This window comes from Cicer arietinum, chromosome 2 (assembly GCF_000331145.2).
Source record: "Cicer arietinum cultivar CDC Frontier isolate Library 1 chromosome 2, Cicar.CDCFrontier_v2.0, whole genome shotgun sequence".
Taxonomy (NCBI): domain Eukaryota; kingdom Viridiplantae; phylum Streptophyta; class Magnoliopsida; order Fabales; family Fabaceae; genus Cicer; species Cicer arietinum.
The window spans coordinates 24,241,850-24,257,110 of record NC_021161.2 but is presented as its reverse complement, the minus strand read 5'-3'; the positions used below and the strand labels follow the sequence as shown (position 1 = coordinate 24,257,110).

At 31.0% G+C, this 15,261-nt stretch overlaps 1 protein-coding gene across 4 annotated transcripts; it reads right to left on the bottom strand.

The window, feature by feature from the left end:
* Positions 1-455: 455 nt before the first annotated feature.
* Positions 456-5,644, bottom strand: LOC101496182 (cyclin-L1-1-like). 4 transcript variants are annotated; one of them, XM_004514439.4, is made up of 9 exons: positions 5,487-5,644; positions 4,224-4,395; positions 4,058-4,139; positions 3,837-3,977; positions 2,867-3,036; positions 1,558-1,837; positions 997-1,378; positions 880-918; positions 456-787 (listed from the first exon to the last, which is right to left on the bottom strand). In XM_004514439.4, the coding sequence occupies exons 2-9, from the start codon at positions 4,373-4,375 to the stop codon at positions 726-728; spliced, it is 1,308 nt and encodes a 435-aa protein (XP_004514496.1). In that variant the 5' UTR covers positions 4,376-4,395; positions 5,487-5,644; the 3' UTR covers positions 456-725. The 4 variants fall into 4 exon arrangements, with proteins under 4 accessions (XP_004514496.1, XP_004514495.1, XP_004514497.1 ...); XM_004514438.4 differs by having other exon boundaries at positions 5,454-5,613; XM_004514440.4 differs by having other exon boundaries at positions 1,564-1,837; positions 5,454-5,613.
* Positions 5,645-15,261: the final 9,617 nt, after the last annotated feature.

Below are 15,261 nucleotides of genomic sequence, written 5' to 3'. Positions count from 1 at the left end.
TGGTCCTTCAATTTATTTCTCATGGTTGAATTGGAACTATAGTTAATCCTCTTGGTTTAATTTCCTCGCACAAAATCTATAATAGTATTAGTAAATATTTCAATTAAAAAACATAATTAGTACATTAAAAATTGAAAGTCATTTACTTTGAAATAGAGATCCGTTAATTTTAGGAGTAATTTTTCACAGAATTACTCCATTTAATAATTCGACATAAAAAATAAATTTCACTAATTCTTGATTATTAGTATATTATAATAATCAAATATACAAAATTTTATATAAATCTAAAATTCGTAAATATGTACACTAACCATCCATATTTACATATATTTCCTAAAGTTTATTATCCATTCATTTGACATTATTAGAAGTTTTGGAATTTTATAAAAGAATCGTGAAGTTGATCGCCTCAATAGAAACATTTGATTTTACAATTGAATAATTACTCAGAATTCACCAAATGTTTTTTGCAACATTGAGACTTGAGGTAGTATAATTTTTAAGAGTACAAAAAAACCATTGCTGGTATGTATTTGTATAAAAGAAATAGTGTTTGAAGTAAAACAGGAGCCGAATATACTTTTAACAAGGGGAGATAGAGTATAAGTTATTGAATACGTATATCAATTCATCAAAGGCAGTGCAATGCTTGATCAACTGACTTTGATTTTGACAGGCATCAAGGTTCATAGAAACGACCTGGGCACATCTTCTAAGTTACGTCAATGATGTCTATGCCGATCCTTCTCTCTTGACGAGTAAGAGGAACTGTAGTAGTCACGGTCTGAAACATGAAAATGTTATAAGCAAATTATATACCAAAAGGAAGAAAGCAAAAAAAAAAGAAGCAAATCCCAAACTCACGAAGATACATACCATGATATATACAATGGCGTTTTGATTTCTCTGAATGTCCTGCATCAAATACAAAAACTAAATCTTAACCTATGTACACAGCAAAACAATAATCACACATAAACTCTATAAAAGTACCTAAATCCTTTGCCCTCTCCCTAGAACGATGACCACGATCTATAAGTTTGACCCTTTCAGTTTCCTCTCGTTCACGTTCTTTGTCAGAATCCCTTCCCCAATCACGATCCCTAGATTTTATTCTGTCCCGATCCCTCCGTAACTCGCCCCCGCCCTCCATTTTACGGTCTGGTTTGGACTTCAGCGTGGATTCATCTTTTAAATCTCTCTCAGAAGCCATACCTTTGGATTCATCATCAGATTTCCTAGCATCGTTCAACTTATCAGTGGCTTGTTTTACCGAAGCACCCTTGCTACCACTCAAGTCAACGTTAGCTTCTTCGAGAGCAACCTTTAGCGCTGACTTCTCAGAATTAATCGGCGACCTACTTTCAGGAACATCCTACAGATTGGCAATGATTTCAAATATGTTTTATCAAAACCATAAGTTGATTACAGGAAGCATCAATATACAGGTTTACATAAGAAAATATTGCACCTCTAAGGCAGGTTAAACAAGAATAAAGGATTTGACTCCTCCAAATAAGGAATACACTTTAAAATGAGAAGGGCAAAACTGACCATCACCTTTGCAGTTGACTGAGACTTTGATTCCAATGATTTGTTGGAGAATGTAAATGAGTCCCCATCCTTGCAAACTGGTATATATTGTGCCTTTGGAAGGCTATATAGGTGAGCCAAAACCCTGCAGACTTCATCGATACTGGACTTTTCTGCATCAAATGCTTTCCACCACGGTGGGTTCTCAGGAAGGGGTACTTGAAACCTACGAGCTGCAGCATATACAACTCCACAAGCCACAACCTCACTCTTAAATCTAACGCACAATGTAGTACGCAAACTGCATAAAAAAGATAGATAGGTAGGTATATAACTAAGAATCAGCAACTGTGTTGTCCTAGTAAAAAGTATTGAATACAAGTCATAACAAAAGAAGCACAAATTGTAGTTAGGCAATTAAATTTGTAAAAACATTATTTTACTCCACTACAACTATGTCATATGATAAGATGTATGTCACAAGATTACAGGAAACATCAATATATAGTCAGTATGAAATAGAGTAGTGCAGGAGCCGACTCCCAATATGCTATGGCTGTGTAGCGGTATGGCCGCTACATTGAAGTCTAGGAAACTATTCAAGCACTTTTTACCAGACACATATAATGGCTAAAAAATAGAATAATGCACAAAACTAAACAGATATTCATAACTAATCGTCAGAGGTCATTGCTAAGTGTTGGTTGAGACCGAGATGGTGCCATAATATAGTACTGTTGGTGCAGAAACGGTAAAATAGAGCAGAATAATGGTAGCTGAGAAGAATAGTTGCAGAGAATAAGGGAATGATGGCACAACTAACAGGGGAATGGGTGCCGAGATCATGGAACAGGGGAGAAGAAGAAGCAGTCGCTGAGAATAGAATATTCATTTCAAAAAAACAGAGCGCTGCTAAAAATTACCCACAGTGGAAAAGTAAAAAAAAAAAAAAAACATGTCCAGAGAGGATGATATCGCATTACCAGGTTGAGAAGAAGAATGACATGGAAAGATTTGTCAAGATTTTTTTTAACTTCATTAAATGTGCTAAGAGTAAGATTTCAATCCGAGCAAACCTTCAGAACATTAACATACAAAAGATACAGTCTAACTCAGGGATCTTTTGGGACTACAGGAGTAACGAATCATGGGGTACAAACAGTGACAAAAGGAATATGGGTGCATGTTGGGAATAACAATAATAATAACAATAATAATAACAATAACAATAATCATAATAATAATAATAATAATAATGATGATGATAATGATAATAAATTAATAATTAATAATAATAACAATAATATTAATAATATCTAAAACAATGTACCTATCATTAGCCAGATTCCAAGCTTCTTGCCTCAATTCTGGAGGTGTTTCAAGGGTAGCAAGGTAATTAGAAATAAACTTGTGCGGATGCTCAACATGACAAATAAATCCCATTTCTTTCAAAATATGTCTCTCTGTTCTGCTCAGCTCCATTTTCAATTCAACGTATTTCTGTTCAATAAAATGAAAACAAAATCATTCAAAAGACTAAATTATTGAAATGATATTCATAGCATGTATGTGATACAGTAGATAAATGATTAACGAAAAATTCAGAAAACAATTATAATGATCATCCAAAAGAGACTGAGCTCTCATACAAGTTAAACCAGAACCGAGCTCCTGGCTGAGAGAAAAGAAACACACTCTCTACTTATGACTGATGAATGAATGGCAATCCCACTACGCTCTGATTACTTTATTGGAATATCCTAACTAACTGCTAGGTTAGCAGATTTCTAATTCTCTCCCTTCGACTCTTTCTTTTTCTTACCGCTCATACACCTTCCATATAACGGGCCTGTCATTCTTGAATCCCATTAACGCATTTGTATCAGACCCACAATTTGATTCTAAATTCAAGATTCCCAATCAAAAGGTGACTGCCAATTTACTGCCAGAAAAAGCCTTAAACACTTCGCATTCTTGCACACAGGCCAATTAACAACAATCTTCAGTTTCTTTGGATAAAGATACTCTTTGTCTAAGGGCCCCAACAGAAAGTGACCCATGAATGAATGCCAATCCCACTACCCTCTTATCACATGCTAAGTTAACTGCAGTTAGCAGATTTCTAATTATCTACCTTGTGCTCTTTCTTTTTCTTACACTCATATACCTTTGATACCACAGGCCTGTTATTCTTAAAGTCCATTAAGGCATCTGATGCAGACTCATAATATGGTCAAAATCTATGATTCTATCAGTAAGTGTGCTAAAAAAATATAAGGGATAAAATGGGAGCTTCCAACCTTGGAATACAAGTCTAAATGCTCCATGGACAAGTTCTCCCTTCTGCATTCCATCCAATGAAACATAATGAGTACTTGTCTAGCTTTTCTAGTGTTTTCCTCTAGTTTTGAAGCCAACCACACACAGCTTGCAGCAACTTTCTGCAAAAAGAGATGATATGAGCATTTTGATTCATTATGCAAAAGAGAGGAAAAAGAGCAAGTAATATATAAATCAAGACCTTGACATTGAAACGCGCAAATGACTTTTTGCAATAGAAACGATGAAATAGAACCTGCCCTGTAGCCATGACCGCTTGTGGTCTGACACGCATTAAGGTAACAAACTAAACTGAATGCAGAGAAATTAAATGCAAATGAAAACAATAATACTAACAAAAAGGATACAATCTAAGTAAAATGCCACTTTCTTGGATGAGATCACAGCCATAGGTTCTAAGGGTGGTTTCAGTAGCTTCATCTATGCCATCTTTTCTAGAAGGTGAATTTGTTAGCTGCTCATCCGTGAGGTAAAATGTGTCAATTGCTGTGTAGATCATCTCTTTTATCCTCCCTCCACCTTAACACAATCATAATAAGGTTTCATGAAATTTTAAAAAATAAATAAAAAAAAAAAGAGAAACTTGAACTTTGTTGTTAAAATATAATCAACTTTAGAAGTGATAGAAGATAAACTGAGAGACTATTGAAACAAAAAGATTATAGACAAGAAGCACTATAAATGAAGAAATTAGAAGTGGTAGGAGCTAAATATGCTGATCCCTGTAGTTTTATCAAATTTTCAAGTTCCTATAGTTTAAAATGATATAAAAATCCTTATAATTTAAATTTTTATTAACTCATAATACTCTGTTAACTTATCTTTTCCACGTCACTCGTTTACTTGGGAAAATCATAAGGAGAGATGGTAAACAAGATAATAATAATAATAATGATAATAATAATAATATATTAAAAATAATAAAGTTTAATTGCAATTTTAGTCCTCATATTTTTACTGATTCACAAAATTGAGCCCCTATTTTAATAGAGAGACCAATTCCGTGAATTGATAATAATAGAAAAACCAAAACTGCAACTAGGCCTAATAATAATAATAATACTTCTAGGTTCATGGTTCAAAACCAAAACCAAATTGTACAACATTAATGGTTTGATTAAGTCCTTAAAAACCACTTTAATAAAAACAGGATGATTTTCGAAAAAAATTTAATTGGATTCTATCCGGTTTTGAACCAAAAGATTATTAGTTCCAAATGAGAATCTTTCAGATGCAACACAAATCAGATTCAAATTCAACTAACAAATCAGTAGCAGTAATCAGACCAATAAACAAACTAACTGGTGTAACAATAAAAAAGCCCATTCTGATTTTCTTTCTAATTGAAAATCCCATTCTGCTTTTGATCCCAAGTAAAACAACATTGAACAAAATAGGGCACGATTATTGAAAAAAATAAACATAATAGAAGAACAATAATTCAATGAAACAACACACCACAAAAACAATCAAAACAAAAATAAAATGTTCAAAATAAGAATCAAAACAAACATTGAAACAACATAAAAGAAGAATAAATAAGAGAAAAAACTTGGTAAAGATGAATAGAAACGAACCAGAAATAAAAGATGTAGAAGGAAGGAAGGTACCGGGTTGTCGGAAAACGCTGCCAGAGGGTCGGTGGTCTTGGGTGATGGCAAAGTCAGGATGGTTTTGGAGTTTTGGGTGAAAGGGTAGATGGAATTGCTAAAACGATAGAAGCGTATAAACCAAAAAAAAAAATTGAAAGAAACCTATTTATATGGTTCATTGAGATTTTTGTAGAATTTAAAAGATTTTTTGTTATAAAATATCTTTTGTTATTAAATTAAGATTTTATAAGATTTGAAATAATTCTTGAGATAGTTAATTAAGATTTTCAAGATTTGTTAAAGAGTATAACAAAATTCTAAAATATTCAATTGAGAATTTTTATGATTTATAAAAAGTTGTGATATTTGTAATTTCTTGTATATATTTATATCTATCTCATGTTTCCAAGACTCCACCACTCCCCTCTCTTTGGAACAACCACGGAATGAGATTATTATTTAATTTATTTTTCAATTCTTTTTATATCTATAAAAATATTTAGTTATATGTTTCTTCCTTTTTTTAATCGTCAAGTATATATTTTCATTCGGGAGGTACCTTGTTGCAGTTGTTGAGATTGAGAACGTTGTATCTATACTTCAAACGAATATTTTCATGTTGAAAGGTGTTTGGAAGAGCCTACCATGTTAATTGTTACCTATGATAAGCATAATCACCCAAGTTACCAATACAACATATGAATTACATGGATATATTAACAAAAGTCGAACCCATAATTTAATTTGCCAAGACCTCCTTGTGATTGGTTGAGATGTTTGCATACATATATATTTTAAGTGATGCAAACAAGATTACTAATTTTGCCTTATCTATAACTTTGTTGATGAGTGATGTATTTAGAGGTGGTGAGGATGAGAATCAATAGTTAAATGTATGATTATCAAAAATTGGGTAGTTTCAATTCATAAAAACTATGTTGTAAAATTCAGAGTTGTCTAAATTAATAGAAATTGTTTCAAGTGTTTATTCTTTCATCTAAGATTTTACCAAATGGATTATCAAAGTATTTTATTGTAGATAACAACAAATGACAAATGGTGTGTAGTAATAAAATATATTTTTAACCACATATTTTAATTTTATTAAAAAATAGCAATATAGTATCAAAATAATAAATTAGTAACAATTACAAATTTTGATATCGGTTCATTCAAAATTACACCCGGTTATTTTTTTTGGCGCACTATATTAATGACCAACTCGAACAATTCATCACTATCTATTATAACTTGAAGTGATCGTTGTTATGGTCTTCGTCTAATCTCTTCAATGCGGAAACTTCATTCTGTATGACAAGTAAAAAATAATGGATTATGGAGTAAAAAAACTTTTGTTTTGAAGTAAGAATCATTAATCATTTCACTACTTTAATAATATGGTAATAGTAAAAGAATGCACACTTATTGTGTGTACTTATAAAATGGATGAAATTTATAAGTTTTGCATTAATCAAACCTATCAACAATTAACCATTTTTTAAAGATGAATTAACCGCTTTGTTTCTTACTTAGAATTATTGGTCATTTCACTATTTATTCATTGGTAATAGTAAAACAATAGCACATTTAGAATTATTGTTTTCAGTTGCTAAATAGTAAAAGAAGACACGTTTATTATTTTGTACTTTTAAAGTGGATGAAATTCATAAATTTTTACATAAGTTTGAAAGTTAACCAATTTTGACACACAATTAATGGCTATTTAATGAATGATTAACCACTTACGTTACCTTTTTTTTCCAGTAATAACCATCTGTCATTTTGCTACTTATTAACATGATAATAGTAAAAAAAATATCTTTCACAATAATAAATAGTAAAATAACTAATGATTCTCGGTTAGAAAACTAGTGGTTAGTTATTTTTCAAATTTGATTAATTTTGAAACATATGCAAAAACTTAAAAAATTTAGTCATTTTATAAATAAAAGACAACAAATCTGCTTTTTTTTCTTTCTATTTAACATACGAAATACATTTTTTTTTACTATTACCATGTAAATAAATAGTAAATAGATCAATGATTCTCAATAAAAAAAATGTAGTTAGTTCTTGTTTAAAATTTGGTTAATTTTGAAACACTTGCAAAAACTTAAAAGACAATAAATCTGCATTATTTTGTTATTTAGCACGCGAAATACCTCTTTTCACCCACTATTTTCATGAGATAAAATTTTAATTCATTTAAAAAAAAAAAAACTTTTCAAATGAGGTCCTTACTAAAGTGTTTATAGGAAAAATGCTCGTATACCTCAAAGGCCTAAAAATATAATTATAGGCCCATTAAATGGGTTTACACCACTTAACTAAAATAAAACATTAACTATTACAATTCAAATTAAACATAAATAAAACTAAAAATTATTATAAAGTTTTTACTTTAAATTTTTCTTGTTTTCCTCATAATTTGCTCCAGTTAGGTCTTCATCATCCTCCGAGTGTCATACTACCTTGACAAACCTTCAAAAAGTCATCCCCCAACTTATTCTAGCACTAGCAGGAAAATACTAGCTTGAACAAAACTTCATTCAAAATGACTCCTACTGAATCTCTTCGTGAGCAACTTTCATCATCAATTTGGTGCTCCTCCACCAATTCTCAGTGTGACACCCTAACCCCCAAAATAACATTTATAATAATTTATACTAAATTATTTGAAGAAAACTTGCAGCAGATAAAGAAAATCTGTTAAAGAGAATAAAAACTTTAATATCTAATTTAGAATATCACGTTTCTCTAAATATACATGTAACAATTCAACTTTGTTCCTCAATTAAAACAGTGCAATATCAATGAACTTGATTTAACTAGAATTTCTTGATTTAATTCCCAAGAATTACTCATACTAAGTTTTCATATAAAAAGTCATTTGTAATAACATAAGTAAAATACACATTACAACTCTTAATTCTCGGTATCACCTATCAGAGTGGGGTTTCTCCCAAACTTGAACTTCAAGACTCATTAACTTGTAATAACTGTGATTTCGCAAACGCAGGGCCAAGCCAATCAAACGCAAACAACGAAGGAGGTGAGTTTTCAAATCATGTTGATAGTATAATATAAATAAGAAGAACACACAATTAATCATCAATAAACCGTATCATTACACAAACATTCTTCAAGGAAAAACATCACATTATATAGTCAAAATCAAGGAAAATCAATACACTTCACTATAACATCAAATCATCGCAGAAATTATTATCACACACAATACATATTAATCACAACAAAACAATCACAAGAAAATGCAATGTTATGCATGAGTTTAGACTCTACTTCACAATGTGGTACCATTCTAACTCTGAAGTACTTGGTTAGGAGGCTTGATATTATGCCACCATCCTAGTGGGCGGACAATTCAAATAGGCCATGTCCTCATAGATCCCCTCAACTCAACTCGAGACACATATACGTGACAGTCGAGGTAAACGTGTGTTGCATGGTAGCTCCCGACATTTGGAGAACTACCTCCAAGTCACCTAGGAATTCCCCACCCGAATACCTCTGAGGTCTAGCAATCTTGCCTAAAGGCTCAACAACAGACCGCCACGATCAGGCTCATTCAGTTGTACTTCTCCGGAATCACTAGGCTTGTCAGGCCCTACCTATATGATGACAAAATAATCTTCACTTCGCAAATTCTCAATATTTATTTTCTCCCCTCGTTGGTCTATGATACTCCATTAAGAGCATCATTTTTAGGAATCATCACTTTTTCATTTACCATGGGGTACTTCAATATTCTCATCACAATTTTATAACATCATTAATCATACATAATCATGATCATCATATAAACTCATCACAATCTCATAACATCCCTATCATTAATCAAACATCATCATTATCATCACATAACACATATGTCATACAATGCATCCATCTTTTACTATCATATCACATAAATTCGTCTAATCAAACATATGCACATAATTTCATTCAACATCCAACATGACAACAATATCAAATATCAAATACCACACAATTAATCAAAATTAAATCAATCAACATCTTATAAACATTTCTATTTAACATTTTAATCTCACAATCCCAATATTTTCACATTAATTAATTTATCTCTCAAAGGGTTACTGTTGTACGTAGCAAGCCCCAGATGAATTGTTGGGAAATACAGTTTTCCCGTTCATCTCACAACATCCAACATCACAACAATATCAAATATCAAATACCACCCAATTAATCAAAATTAAATCAATCAACATCTTATAAACATTTCTATTTAACATTTTAATCTCACAATCTCAATATTTTCATATTAATTAATTTATCTCTCAAATGGCTACTGCTGTACGTACCGAGCCCCGGATCAATTGTTGAGAAATACAGTTTTCTCGTTCATCTCACAATATATTATTATGTTCATGAATTCAAGCACTCTCTCACCCATTACCTTATTTAGAAGCTTTCTTAAACATATAAATCAATGGAAATTTTCAACAGCAACTGTAGATCGACAACGTACAGCGAGCGAATGCGAATAAACGACGAGTTCACAAAATCGTTGAGACTTGACTGATAAACTATGCTGAGCTTAAAAATAAATTTTAAATAATTAATAATAATTTTAGGAACATTAATTAAGTCAAAACGACGAGAAAAAACTGCAGAAAAAGTCTCACCGAATCGTCAGAGCGCTGAAAGGGTCCGACGTCAACTTCACCGAAAAATACGAATGAGTAGTGCTTCTTGAAGGTTTCGACGAGAGGAATCAAAAAATGATACCAGTTTTTTGAGAAGACAAATGTGGTGATTGGAATCTTCCAAAACCAGGTCGCCCAAGGAAAAAACGCAGTTGTTTCTAATTAATCGGAGCCACGATAGTTAAATTGATGCCAAAAATGGATTCAATGGCCGATTTTGTGTGGGATAGAGGTTGAGATCGTTTCAAAACAACAAGGAATTGGTCGGAGTGAATTTGAGAGAAAAATGGTTTAAGCGATTTGGCGGTCAGATTTTCATTTTTTATTTTTTTATTTTTTTTAATTGCAGAATGAGGGGTGCAGATTGCAGATGTACAGGTGCAAGAGTAAAACTGTAAGGCCCAACACATGTAATCAAGTCTGAGGCAGAAATAGAGGTGTAATGAGTAACTCGCAGGTGTAGAAAGGAAAATTTCAATCAATGATAGCCCAAATTAATATGCAATAGTAAAAAATAGGGGTGCAAACAATCGTGGTCCAAAATTCATTTTCTAGTATTAATAACAACACTTAATAAATAAATAATTTTTTTTTTGGAAACATTTCTCTAAAATACTCATTTTAACATAATATTATTTATCCTTAACATAGATAAACTAAAACCCTCGTATTTAAAATAATAAATATAATTATTACTATAACATTTTTCAAAATAACCACATAAAAATACATCATCTTTATAGAATAGTCGAAATGATAACATAAATAAATATAACATTAACAATTTATATTACTTACTAAATCAAAATAAATATGTATAAAATCCTCATACGATAGCAACTATATAAAAATAAAGAAAATTAATATTAAAATTACTAATATATCAAGATAATTATTTGTAAAATAAATAATTAAAATAACATATATTTATAAATAATTAAATATTTATGTGCACACTTAACATCAGTCAAACATACAAGAAAATATCACATTAATTACAAGCACATGTATACATGTAGAGTCGCCTAAAATCTTATTCTTTAAAATATTTATACTATATACTATTATTTATAGGAAAATATATAAAATACAATATTTATTATTTATATCACTTATTTAGTCAAATATATACAAAATTAGCATATCATAGAAAACACTCATATAACGAAAGTTAGTCACAAGATTTATCCACATATATTATAAAACAGTTTTAACACCAAATTAATTATCTAAAATCTTATTTCATGAAGAAAATATTTATTATAAAATTTGGGGTGTTACACTCAGCATCACCAAGCAATAGATAAATGGCATAACTCACTTTCACTCTGGGTGGACAACCAATCACTTCAAATATATATTTCCACTTTCTATAACCACTTGTCAGCTTTTTCAAGATCGACATCTCCATGAAACTTGGAAGGGTCATGCCTACATAAATTTGTCAAACCTCTAGATTCAACTGCTCTTTCTTTCTTTTCATCGCTTCGCAAGTCATATTCTTTCTGAGTGGCAATAGCAACAGCTATTAGTGCCATAGCTTCAACCATTTTTTTTCCACTACAAAAATAGATAAATATTCCTTACCCATGAAAATGTTTCAATTCTCGCACAAGTAAAATATATAGGTCAACATAAAAATTTTAGACAACAATCCATAATTAAATAGAAATCATCAAACATCCCTATGAGGTAATTCAATACTCAATTTGTAAAATTCTAAAAATTTATGCCAACATAGACAAATCGAGAATGATATAAACCTCAAATTTAACATAAATAAAGCTCCTAAAGCTGACCACAACTATCCCGCTTAAGAATTAAAAAGAAATGTTTCATCTACTCTCTCGTGAATGTGGAAGCCAATTGGAAATATATGTCCAAATGTAAGGGTCATATCCATATAACAAAGGTCAATAGTACTTTGAGTTACACCCGGATCTATCGTCAACTTTAAGCGGCATCTGGCTATGCTTTGAGGATTGTCACTACATATTTTGAGGATTGTCACTATATGTTTTTTATTCCTACCTACAATAATGACTGTCACTAAAAACTAGATAAATATAAATAAAAAATTTGTCTATTCCTATGATATTGTCTGTCACTAAAACTTATTATAATTTATTAAATTAAATTTATTTTATCTCCCTACTAATTGTAATTCTAAATTACTAATACCAGTAAATTAAATTTAAATTTCTAATTTATTTTTATTAACTAATGTAATTGAAACATACAATAAAATATAATTTAATTTTACTAATTCTATTAAAACATACAATAAATAATTATTTTGCTCTAAAAGATTCAATAAACTTTCAACAGAAGGCATAATGATTTTCTTAACATTTATTTTGATAAATTGCAAACTAATTTCATATAGAACAATAATCATCTTCCTAAACAAAATATTTGATAAACACACCAAAAAGTTTTCGTTATGAATATAAAAAATAAATAATGGAATAAGGGATCCAAATCCAACCAAAACAGTAAGTTGTCTTTATGCTAAACCTTAAATGACTCGCCCCAGCTCTCTAGTTTGCAGTGCGTATCGGTGGTTCTGAGACAAGATCACTATTGTTGTTGTAGTTTCAACTGCAAAACCAAAGAGATGTCTCTGAAGTGGGCAAAGGACATTTGAAAATGTTACCTATAAACTCTCAACTTCTACTATTAGAGATTTAATCTTATGTGTTTCTTCAACGATAACCTGGGTCTATTTAACAACATGAGGTGCTTCTTCTATAGATTTCTTTGCACTCTCTCGCTACAAGCATGGCATTGGTTTCATCAGCTTTGCTCTACAACTCCTGCAGGGAGTTCTGCAGCTTTGCTATCTCTTGTGCTTTGGATTCTTCTATATTGGTCTGTAGAATTCAATATAGTTCTTTAGGGATTTCAAAAAGTAAAAGAGTGTTTCTAAAAAATGCGTGATTGTGAAAAATAAAAGAACAATAACATCATCGATATTTTATTTAACTGCAAAAAAAAAAAAAAAATCTCACTCTTAAACTTTTTTCTAGTTGGAGGCGCCATGTGAGTTCCTCCACTCGTTTTTCAAGCTTATCCTTTGCCTCTTTAAGTGTGTTCATTTCTCTTGCAGCCTAAAGCAAATGGAAACAAACATCAACTAAGAGTAAAGAGAAACACAAAAATCAGAATTAAGAAAAAATGAGGCTGCTTAAATATTAATTGATGAGTCATATAGAAGCAACTTAATTTTTATATCTGAGGTTCCTAAGTTTGGAACTTACCATTTTCAGGTTCCTAAGTTCTTTTCTGGCTACACGCCCTCTCCATTAGCATTGTGTCAGAATTGAACCTTCTTTAGCCTCTTATAATATGAGGAAGCCCTGTAGCATCGTCGTGAGCCTGCAATTTTTTGAGAGAGAATTTAAATATTGTATACATATGTCTTTAGTAGATGGTCCTAATCCTACAAGAGTCAAATATAACCTAAATTGTGATAGAAGCTTTAGTTCGTTTCCTAAAATTGAACCCCTTACGACAATGTTACATAGAGTAAATAAAATCAAGAGCATCCAAACTGACCTTGGATACATCACCAGGTTGAACCTTGTTAAGAACCTTACAAAGAATAATCCCACTCCTTAACCGAAATCTAAACTCTTCCTCAGAAGGCTCTTCTGGTAAATCTTTAGCTGTAACAACTCCAACCATTTTTCTCAACCACCATGCTGCTTCATATCTTCTAAATGCTGCATTTTATACAATTTATTTTTCAGTCTCCAAATAACTGATACAAAATCCAAATATATTTTTCATATAAAATGACAAGCATCAACCTTCATTAAAATTAGTATCATATAGAAAAGGATGATAATTTGAGATATTCATGAAAAAAAACTTAAAAGTGATTATTCCCAGGAAAATAATTTGAGACATTTGCTTCTGCATTCTGGTTTTCTGTTTGTGGCTCCTGATTCATGTCCCCAATTTCCAAATCATATGGTACCTCTTTAATTAACGCGTAGTTAACTTTGCTACAAGTGGTTGATGGATCAATTAACACGTAGTTAACTTTGCTACAAGTAGTTGTTGGATCAATTTCTGCAGTTGTAGTAGTATTTGGAGCTCGTTAATCAGCACATACTTAACTTTGCTACAAGAGGCTGATGGATCAATTTCCTCAGCTACAGTAGTAATAAGCTTGCCTTTAAGCTTCTCATTGTTTTTCTGAATATCTATTGAAGACCCTAAAAGTGAGAAGAAGAAAAAATCCATTATGATAGCTTTATACAATGAAGCTTTCTCCATACTTTGTGGTGCATAAAACAGTAAAAGGGATGCAGAGCTCATAATTTCAAAAAGCCATCTTCATTTTAAAATTATATCCTTGCATTTTATAAGACACCTATGCTTCAAAAATGTCTACTAAAGCTAAAGTGCTAATAAGTGTGACTAGCAAAAGATTATTATTATTATTATTATTATTATTATTATTATTATTATTATTATTATTATTATTATTATTATTATTATTATTATTATTATTATTATTATTATTATTATTCGGCAAGATCTCTTTCAATACCCTACCAAATAAAAAATTAATAAGTATATTTCTAAGAAAACTCATTATTAAGATATATGCATATCCCTTAGTTATTTTAGGTTGCCATGCCAAGGTCATCTAACCAAAACTCATTAAAATATATAATCAGATCCCTGAATCATTTTGACATTGAAATCACGTTTCAAGATTTGGGACTTACCTAATTACATTTTGCATAAACCATTGGATTCTCCCCTTTTAAATTCATTTACCAGATCATAACATGGATCTAAAGTCGGTAAAGGACACTTTTCCAATTGATCAATAGTTAGCATATCTGCAACCAAAATCCTCCTATGTTCTTATTATTATTATTATTATTATTATTATTAAAGTTGAAAGAAAAAAAGAAAACAACCTTTGTGTTGTTGTCGTTCCTTCTAATGCAAATGAAAGGTTGTTTCAAGCAAAGTAGGACCAAGGTTACCCTAAGCTTCAGTAAAACAAAGTTTCGTCTTTTTTAAGGCGTCTCTTGAAGTATTTTGCATGGTAGCAAGCTTGTCGACGACTAAGGGATCCAAAA